A 10,386-nucleotide genomic window follows, 5' to 3' on the forward strand; every position below is an offset into this window, starting at 1 on the left:
ATATGAAAAGCTAGATATTGCCTTTTTATTCTATCTTGCTGGTGCCAGTTGGTGTTTAGCCAACCTGATTTTTTTCCCCAATGTCTGTACTTTTTGGCAGAGACATGTTTTTTTTTTAATTTATTCCTTTTTGCTGTGTCTATGTTTTACTAAAACACTATTAAATATTAAAGATATTGTTTATTTAAATGTATTTTATGCATCAGGAGTTGTGCTGAATCTACATATTAATGTAGGGTGACTTGACATCGTTGTAATGTTGAGTCATCCTATCCAAAACCAGCATATGTCTTTCCATATATTCTAATCTTCTACTATGTCCCTCAACAGATTTCCTCGTATAAATATTGTATATTTCTGAAGTTTGTTCTTGTTTTTATTTAATATATTTTTTATTATTTTAAATGTGGCCTTTTCTTCCATCTTTCTGTATCAGGGATAGACAAACTATGGCCTGTGGACTAAATCCAGTGCACTGGATGTTTCTGCAAATAAAGTTTTGCAATAAAGTTTAAATAACCATACCCATTCACTGGCATGTTGTCTATGGCAGAACTGGGTAGTCATAACACAGACTGTACGGCCTGCAAAGCCAATAATACTAACTGGCCATTTACAGCAGAAAGTTTGTTGACCTCTATATTTTCAATCTGGTTGTTCTCAGAAACAATAGAAAGATATTAATATTTGTATATTAATTTTATCAGCCACCTTACTAAGTGTTTTTATTTTTAATAGTTTTTCAGTGTTTTTCTTTGGTTTTCCAGGTATAACATCTGTAAATATGAATAATTCTGTTTGCTAATATTTTATTTAGAATGCTCATGTCTATATTCACATGACAATCTAGCTTTAATTATCTTTTGTGCTCATCAATCTGGGTTCACTCAGAAAAACAGAGCCACTTAAGTATCCCAGGAGTTACTATAGAAATCTGGGCTTATTTTAATTTTTAATTATTTGAATTATCTGAATTATTTGAATTATTATTGCAATAATACTGCAAGGAGGTAGGGGTGGATTCCTAATGAAAATGAGAGCCTGTTATTGGATGATACAGAAATTAGTTCTGGGTAGGCCAACAACACCTATCCGTTATTCAAAAGATTGATAACTTTGACTAAAGGTTAATTTGAATTATTTGAATTAATATAGCAATCCAGGCTGAGAAAGCTGGTGGAGCAGGTCAACAGAATCACTGCAGAAGACCAGGAAAGTTGCAATTGGAAGGTCCAGAAAGCAGACACTGAAGATCCAAGTCTAAAGCATGAAAGTAGGGGATCCTCAGATTCTTATTTGGAAATTGTTGAAAGTCTGAGGAACTCTGAGAAAGCTCCCATTCTGCAACAACAAAATGGTGGTTCTCAAGCTATCACCAAGAAGTCATCGTGAATCTCTCACCTGTCCCAATGTCTGATTGCACTGTATCTGGAGACAAATGATCTCTGCTTCCCTTCTACCTCCAAAATCTCATGAGAGCTCCTCTCACTTGGCTATCTCTAACCCAGAACACTTACAGGGCAGGTGACTCTGGGAAGAGTAGTCCTTTTCTTTTTTCTCCAAGAGATGGAGGTGATGCCAAGTTGATAAAAGACAATCTAGCATCTTTTTAAAATTTTGGTGTCAGTGCTTCCTTTGAGTTCTAAATATATAATCAGTTTTTGTGATTATTCCATAGGCCCTTGGAAAGGAGATGTATTATCTAATTTCAGAATATAGAATCAATCTTCCTTATTCATTAGGTATTAATAAGGTAGATTTAAACTTAAGTTTAATAATATGTCTTATTAATTTGGTTAAGTCCTCTACAGGTACTTAGTTTTTTACTTTTCATCATGACAAAATAGAGCTATATTAAAAATTTCTACTCTGTATGTTTCTAATTCCCTTTGTATTCTTCTACATTTTGTTTTATAAATTTTGACGACATGTTACTTAGTGCATAGTTATTGCTGTTAGACCTTCATTATGTGGTGTACCCTGGCCTTCTTTATCTCATTTTCCTTAAATTCAGCCTTGCCTGATAGCAATTTTTTTAGAAGAAACTCACTTTAATTATTTTTTATCTGAAAATTGAAAATTTGTATGAAATATACAAAACATACTAGAATCTCAGAATTGGAAGGGGCTCTAAACTATAGTTATTTTCATTATTATTATAGACTTTTTTTCTTTTTTTGTGAAAAACTATTTTTTAATTAGTTTCAGGTGTACAACACAGTGCACTAGTTATACTTTTTACCCCTCAAAGTGACAACTCCTCTCCCCCAATCCGCCGCCCCAATTCCCCCCTCAAATATCATACATATCTATTACAATTCCATTGACTTCACTCCCACATTATACTCCACATCCTGTGAATATATATATATATATATATATATATATATATATATTCAATAATAGCTGACATACAATATAACACAACATCAGCTTCAGGTGTACAGTGCAGTGATCAAGCCTCTACCCCATCCATGAAGTGGTTCCCTAACAAGACATGTGGAAAAACTGATGGTTGCTAGATGGGAGGGGGTGGGGATGAGGGAGAAGGGGAAGGGATTAGACAGCATAAATAGGTAACTACAATATTGCCACAGGGATATGAAAGACAGTTCAGGAAATACAATCAATAATGTTGTAAATATTTGTAGGGTGTCAGATGCCCATTCTATTGCTATCAATTTTTCTGAGTCATTTCATTTTACAAAAGTAACCATATAGTCAGTATTTAACTGACTTTTGTTTTCTCAACTCAATAAGAGTCTTTTTCTGTGTATTAATATGGTAGATATGTTTAGTATGAGGGTTACATTTTTTAAACTTTGATTTTCTGCTTTCTTAAATATGGCATTTCCTTCTATTATTTTTAAAAAAGAATCATCTCTTTTTGAGCTCTAGTGGATGTCTTTGTAAGAATAATTTTATGTATTTTACATAATCCTCTATTTATTTAGCTAGTATCGACTCTTCAATAGCAGTAGCAAACTAAATGAATTTAACTCTACTTCTAACTTCCCCTTCCCTCCTCCTCTTAATTTTGTGGGATATTCTACTAGTCTTAGTTCTTCTAGTTCTTTTAGTGGTTAACTTTATGCATTAAAATATATTTATACCTTTTAAACTTTAACTGCCATCTTTAAAAAATTTTAATCCTCCATTCACTATGAAAAATAAGATAGCCAACTTAGGTGCACAATCTCAATTTCTCTCCCCTTATACCCCCTAACTTTTATTGGTTATTTTAGTATTTCTCCATTATCATCGTTGACTACATTTACATTTTGTCTTTTCTTTTTATGGTGCCAATTTTAAATAGCTCTATTTAAGATATCGCGTTTTCTACTTTACAATACAGTGCTTATAAAGTGCACCATTACTTCCTTTCCCTCTGTACATATTCCATATTCAAGTATCAAGAATGTCCAGCCACTTACTATATAGCAGCTCTACTTTAAAACTGCCATGGAATTTGCTACAAATGTGGGTCCTTACATATTTTGTGTGGAACAATGTTGTATCTATGCTCAAGGTTGGTTGAATCAACCTCTTTGATGGTGATCCCAGAAAAGGCACCACCACCAGGGAGGGTCTCCACCACCAGGGAGGCCCCCAGTCATCCCTCCTGGCCTGCCTCCTGCACTCTGGTACAGCTTGGTAATCATGAGGTTGCAGACTTTTTCCAGCTCTCTCGGCTGATGTTCAAATTCTTCCTTCTCTGCAGTCTGATTCTTATCAAGCCTGTTGATGATTTCATTGCACTGGTCAAGAATCTTCTGTTTGTTCTCATCATTGATCTCGCCTTGAAGATTTTCATCTTCAACAGTTGCTTTCATGGTGAATGCATAGGATTCAAGTGAATGCTTAGCAGACGCCTTGTCCCTATGCTCCTCATCTTCATCTTTGTATTTCCCAGCCTCCTGGACCATGTACTCAATGTCTTCCTTGTTCAGACAACCTTTGTCATTTGTGATGGTAATCTTTTTCTCTTTTCCTGTACTCTTACCCACAGCAGAGACATTGAAAATGTCATTGGCATCAATATCAAAAGTGACTTCAGTCTGAGGAACACCATGAGGTGCAGGAAGTATGCCTGTGAGTNCACTTACTATATAGCAGCTCTACTTTAAAACTGCCATGGAATTTGCTACAAATGTGGGTCCTTACATATTTTGTGTGGAACAATGTTGTATCTATGCTCAAGGTTGGTTTAATCAACCTCTTTGATGGTGATCCCAGAAAAGGCACCACCACCAGGGAGGGTCTCCACCACCAGGGAGGCCCCCAGTCATCCCTCCTGGCCTGCCTCCTGCACTCTGGTACAGCTTGGTAATCATGAGGTTGCAGACTTTTTCCAGCTCTCTCGGCTGATGTTCAAATTCTTCCTTCTCTGCAGTCTGATTCTTATCAAGCCTGTTGATGATTTCATTGCACTGGTCAAGAATCTTCTGTTTGTTCTCATCATTGATCTCGCCTTGAAGATTTTCATCTTCAACAGTTGCTTTCATGGTGAATGCATAGGATTCAAGTGAATGCTTAGCAGACGCCTTGTCCCTATGCTCCTCATCTTCATCTTTGTATTTCCCAGCCTCCTGGACCATGTACTCAATGTCTTCCTTGTTCAGACAACCTTTGTCATTTGTGATGGTAATCTTTTTCTCTTTTCCTGCACTCTTACCCACAGCAGAGACATTGAAAATGTCATTGGCATCAATATCAAAAGTGACTTCAGTCTGAGGAACACCATGAGGTGCAGGAAGTATGCCTGTGAGTACAAACTTGCCAAGCAAGTTGTTATTCTTGGTCATGGCCCGCTCACCTTCATAAACTTGAATGAGCGCACCAGGCTGGTGGTCAGGGTAGGTAGTGAAGGTCTGTGTCTGCTGGGTAGCGATGGTAGTGTTGCGCTTGATGAGGACAGTCATGACTCCACCGGCAGTTTCAATGCCAAGGGAAAGGGGAGTGACATCCAACAGCAGCAAATCTTGAAGATTTTCAAATTTGTTTCCAGATAGGATGGCTGCCTGGACAGCTGCACCATAAGCAACAGCCTCATCAGGGTTGATGCTCTTAGTCAACTCTTTTCTATTGAAAAAGTCCTGTAGGAGTTTCTGAATCTTGGGAATACAGAGTTCCAAGAATCCACCCACCAGGACAATATCATAGGTCTGGGTTTTGTTGAGCTCAGCATCCCGAAGGGCTTTCTCTACAGGGACCAGGGTGCCACAGAAAAGGTCAGCATTCAATTCTTCAAATCAGACACGGGTGATGGAGGGATAGAAGGTGATTCCTCCATAGAGTAAATCAATCTCAATACTGGCCTGGGTGCTGCGAGAGAGGGTATGCTTAGGTTGTTCACAAACAGTATAGAGGTGAAGGACAGCCCTTTTGTTCTCACAGACGCCCTTCTTATGCTTGCGCTTGAACTCTGCAATACAATGATTGACCATTTGGTTGTCAAAGTCTTCTTCACTTAAGTGGGTGTCCCCAGCTGTAGGTTTGACCTCAAAGATTCCATCTTCAGTTGTGAGAATTGACACAGCAAAAGTGCCACCTCCCAAGTCAAAGATCAGCACATTTGTTTCAGCTCTAACCTTTTTGTTTAAGCCATAAGCCAGCAGTTCTCAACCTGTGGGTTGTGACCCCTATGGGGGTCGAACAACCCTTTCACAGGGGTCACCTAAGACCATCGGAAAACACATATTTTCGATGGTCTTAGGAACCGAGACACCGCTCCTATATCCGTCTCCAGGCAGGTTCGCCCACATGCAGATACGCCCACATATGAGTACCCGGCGTGATGACATCATCACGCCAACCCCATCACATACACAAATACAGGTGTATGTGACAGGGTTGGCACCATAATGTACTTATGCAGACCAGTCACACATGTGTAGAGAGCAGCTACTGTGTAGAAAACAGCTGCTGTGTTGAAAGCAGCAGTATTGGAGGTAAAACGACACTTCATAAATTATAAATATTTCACAATATATAATTACATATTGTTTTTGTGATTAATCACTATGCTTTAATTATGTTCAATTTGTAACAATGAAAATACATCCTACATATCAGGTATTTACATTACGATTCATAACAGTAGCAAAATTACAGTTATAGAGTAGCAATAAAAATAATTTTATGGTTGGGGGTCACCACAACATGAGGAACTGTATTAAGGGGTCGCAGCATTAGGAAGGTTGAGACCCACTGCCATAAGCAATGGCAGCAGCAGTTGGCTCACTTATTATTGTAAGTACATGCAGACTAACAACAGTTCAAGCACCTTTGGCAGCCTGACACTGAGAATCAATGAAGTAAGCAGGTACTGTGACGACAGCATTGGTAAGAGTCTTCCTCAGGTAGGCTTCTGCAATTTCCTTCCTTTGTCAAAACCATAGATGACACTTCCTCTGCATAGAAACTTTTTGTCTCTGCCTTGTATTCTACTTGGAACTTGGGCCTGCCAGTATCATTCACCACCATGAAGAACCAATGCTTCATAGAGGATTGAACAACAGCATCATCAAATCTATGTACAATCAGGCATTTGGCATCAAAAACAGTGTTGGTGGGCTTCATTGCAAGTTGATTATTTGTGGTATCACTGATCAATCGTTCGATATCAGTAATCATGACATAACTTGGGGTGGTTCAGCTTCCCTGATCATTGGCAATTATTTCCACATTTCCATGCTGGAAGACACCCACATAAAAAGAGGTGATGCCAAGATCGATGACAACTACAGGTCCCTTAGACATGATTGCCTCAGTGTAGATATGGTTTGCAAAGAAGAGAGATCTCAACAGCTGCCCCTGAATTCAATGAGACTCTACATTTTGTCTTTTAATCACAATTTTCATAATTGTTTCTACAGGGACCAGATTTAACCACGATTTTACATTTATTTTTGCCACAGTTTTCTTATTCATTTTTTGGTTCAACTTCATCTTTTAGTAGCTTCTTTAAAAAAGTATTCATGAAAACTATATTCCATGAATACTTATATATTTGGAAATGTTTGTCTGTTGCCAGCATACTTCAAAGGCAACTTAGTTTGGTAAAACTTGTTGAGTCATATTGTCTTTTCCTGAAGACTTTGTAAGCATTCCTCCACTCTTGTCTAATGTTGAATATGGATTAGTCTGTGGCCAACTTGTGGGGTTTTTTTATTTATTTTATTGTTATAGGTAGTTTGATCATTTTTGCCTAGATGCCCATAAGATTTGTCTCCTTTATCGTTTAACTCAGGAAAGTTTACTAGACTATGATTCAGTGCTAATCTTTTTTTCCTTAAGATATACTATGCCTTACCAATCATTAGACTCAAATCATCTTTAATATCAGATAAGATTTTAAAATTGCATCTTTGAATATTTTCTATTTTTTTGTGTTTTTCTTCAAGAAAAATATTCCTTTGCCTGTCTTCCATGTCAACAATTTTTCTCTAATAATTTTTTTAAATTTCCATTTCATTTTGCTCGATTGTCTGAAGGCTGCCATCCATACTCCTGTTGTCCTCAGTGTTTACTATTACATTAGTTAATAGTATAATGATACAATGTCATCATCTGCTATTTGCAAGGTAGCCATAATTTGTGATAATTTTAGTTTTCTCTTCTACTTTATGCCCTGGACACAACCAGCTCAGTTTTAATCTCCTGTTGCCTTTCTTGATTCCTTATGTATTGAGCTTTTAATCCACAGGGACTTCTTTTGTTAAGTTCTTTGAATTCTTAGACAAATATTTAGTCATGATTTTCATCAGCTCTACATCAAAATGTTCATGCTGTGTAGGCTTACTTTGCCTTTTTGTCCTTTTATTTTCAACCATTTTGTGATATTTTTGTAAGATCCCCTGGTTCCTTTTTCATTATTCGTCATCCTTGAGTGAGCATAAACCTTCCTTGAGCAGATATTTGAAAGGAATGGTGTGGAAGATGCCCAGGGCAATGTTCCAGGTTAGCAGAAAATCCCCTGATTCCTAGTAAAGTCCTTTATGATTCATGGTCTTAGGAGACAAGATAGTCGAGTGGGTTTTGTGGATGTGTTTTTTGTGTGATACAGAGTCAGTGGCTGAGAGGTGATTTGACCATTTTTTTTCTTTTTAGCTCACAAAGAATGACCATTACAGAGCCGCTTAACACCCACAAGTTTTCTTCCACATGCTGCACATTTACAAAGATGGAGCATTGGTGAGTTTTGTCACTCATTTCTATCTTCATTGCCATTTTAAATCCAAGAGGATCCAGAGGGCCTCTGCAGTCAAACATGCACCCAGTCATCGTTCCAAGTAAAAGACCATTGGGCTTACCCTCAGAGTAGACCACCTACTTTGGAGAAATTTGTACTCTGCCAGCTCTCCCCAATATCTGGAAAGGCACCTATCCTGTAATAGAATCCCCATCACCCTAGTCCAATGTTCACTGAATGTGACATTTCATCTTATTTTTGTGGTTCGTGATTATAGGTGTTTCCTGGTTCCAACAACAAAAAGGGATTTCTCATTTTTCCTTTTTCAAATTTGGCTTCAGGGAGAAATAAAGACATTTTTACTCCAATATTTAAAATTAATGTCTGGGAGGAACCTAGACTGCTCACTTATGTCTGCTGTGCTGTGTAGATTCACCAGAATTGTCTTCCTCTTCTTCTTGAATACACAGAAAACTACATTTCCCAGCTTCTTTTGCAATTATATGTGGCCATATCATTGAGATTTAGCCAATGGAATTTAAACAGAAGCAAGGTATGCCAATTCTAAGCTTTGCCCATTAAAGAAACCCCAATATGCACTCTTCCATTCTTTCCCCCTTCTGCCTAATTAAGTTGGAGATAACCACCGTGCTACTGAAAGCCATATGCTAAAGAAGGCAGAGCTTCCTACAGCCTGGGCCTCTGAATGACTGTATAAAACAGAGTTTGCTGCCAATCTGGGACCATCCTGGATTGTTACACAAGCTAGGAATAAACGGCCACTGTGTTCATTCATTAGATGTGTGGGTTTATTTATTACTGCAGTCTAGCCTAACCAAAATAATATAGTGAGGGAGGGAAGACAATGGGGAAGCCTATTCAGTGTGTCATCCTTAGGGACAAGGTATAAAAATTATAAGAACCAGACACCAATGCTGATTGACTCAACAAAGACCAGAATAAGCAGTGATATGATGCCAGGAGGTGCGATGGCTAAGAGGAGGATTGATCATTGCTATGGACAGAAAGGTAAGTGCAAAGTAGCAAACCTCTGGAATCCTTGTACTATGGAAGATTGAAACCTACCTGTATATAAAATACAAGAAGGAAATAAGACAGGCAGTCAAGGTGCATCATAGATGTAACTATTTGCCCATAGGAGAATTTAAAGGAAAAACTTCCTTTACCCATTTCATGCTGAAGGGGCCTTCCAGCTATTTAACTCATAGCACTCCTTCTGGCTATTGCCATCCATCCAGTTGACATCCTCACAAGAATGAAATAAAGAGGCATCACTTTCAAGCTTCCCCTTCCCCACAAAGTGGGTTTGAATTCCAGACTTCCTCCTAGCCCCTGTTTCTGCCTCTTTTCATTTAAGCCCCAGTCACTGAGCAGCTACTAGACAGTAAGCATCATACTAAGAAGAACAAGACAGACAATGACCGTTTACCAATGCCTGATGAGAATGAAGACATGAGCCCTCCCTCAAGGAGCCCTTGGTCTTCCCTTACTCCCCAGGCCACACAGGCTACGGAAAAGCAGAAATCTCAGGTGGATTTATTGGAAAGCTAATAAAGATTCAGCTAAATTGTCCTTTTAGCAGGGACCCCCTTCCAAGACTCTGAACTTGATTTTGTATTTGTAATTTTGAATTATTTTTCTCAAAGAGGTCCCCCAAATTGTATAAGCTTCATGTCCTATAAAACCTGGATCTGCTCCCTGGAAGCCAAATAGCTTGATCAGAAATAACTTCCAGGGCTCATCCTGTGCTGGAGCAGTCATGGTTACATATTTAAATAAAAATGCAGAGAATCTGCAGGACCTTCAGGCAGAGACCAAAGCTGTCTGCTGGTGGCACGACTGCCAGAAAACAGAAAGTGGGGTATCTCCATCTGCTGGCAGAAGACCAAAACTGCACCACATTGCCTTGACTGCAGACACTGGGCTTTGTCTCCCTTTAAGTGAATAAATAAAATCAATCAAGCAACATCATATGGAATTAGGAAAGCAGAAGGATTCACAACCACATCCCCACAATAAAGCCATTACTTTCATTTTGAGAAACCCCTCTCCAGCCCCTGTCCACAGTTTTACATGGATATAACAGTGATCTAGACAGTCCTGCCTTCTAGAAGACTTTTTTGTTTGGTTTGGTTTGGTTTGTTTTTTTACTGATCATAAGCATTTTACAT

The 10,386-nt window shown here is 38.4% G+C and overlaps 1 protein-coding gene and 1 pseudogene across 1 annotated transcript; both read right to left on the reverse strand.

Annotated features, from left to right (window-relative positions):
- Nucleotides 1–3,472: 3,472 nt before the first annotated feature.
- Nucleotides 3,473–4,094, reverse strand: LOC109388984 (heat shock cognate 71 kDa protein pseudogene; annotated as a pseudogene).
- A 113-nt stretch (nt 4,095–4,207) lies between these two features.
- LOC109388987 (heat shock cognate 71 kDa protein-like) lies at nt 4,208–6,762 on the reverse strand. Its single transcript, XM_019654147.1, is given in 4 exon segments — nt 4,208–4,255; nt 4,257–5,620; nt 6,212–6,384; nt 6,386–6,762. Coding segments are annotated over 4 exon segments (1,962 nt in total).
- Between the last annotated feature and the right edge of the window lie 3,624 nt (nt 6,763–10,386).

Source organism: Hipposideros armiger, unplaced genomic scaffold, assembly GCF_001890085.2.
Source record: "Hipposideros armiger isolate ML-2016 unplaced genomic scaffold, ASM189008v1 scaffold_214, whole genome shotgun sequence".
Lineage (NCBI taxonomy): Eukaryota > Metazoa > Chordata > Mammalia > Chiroptera > Hipposideridae > Hipposideros > Hipposideros armiger.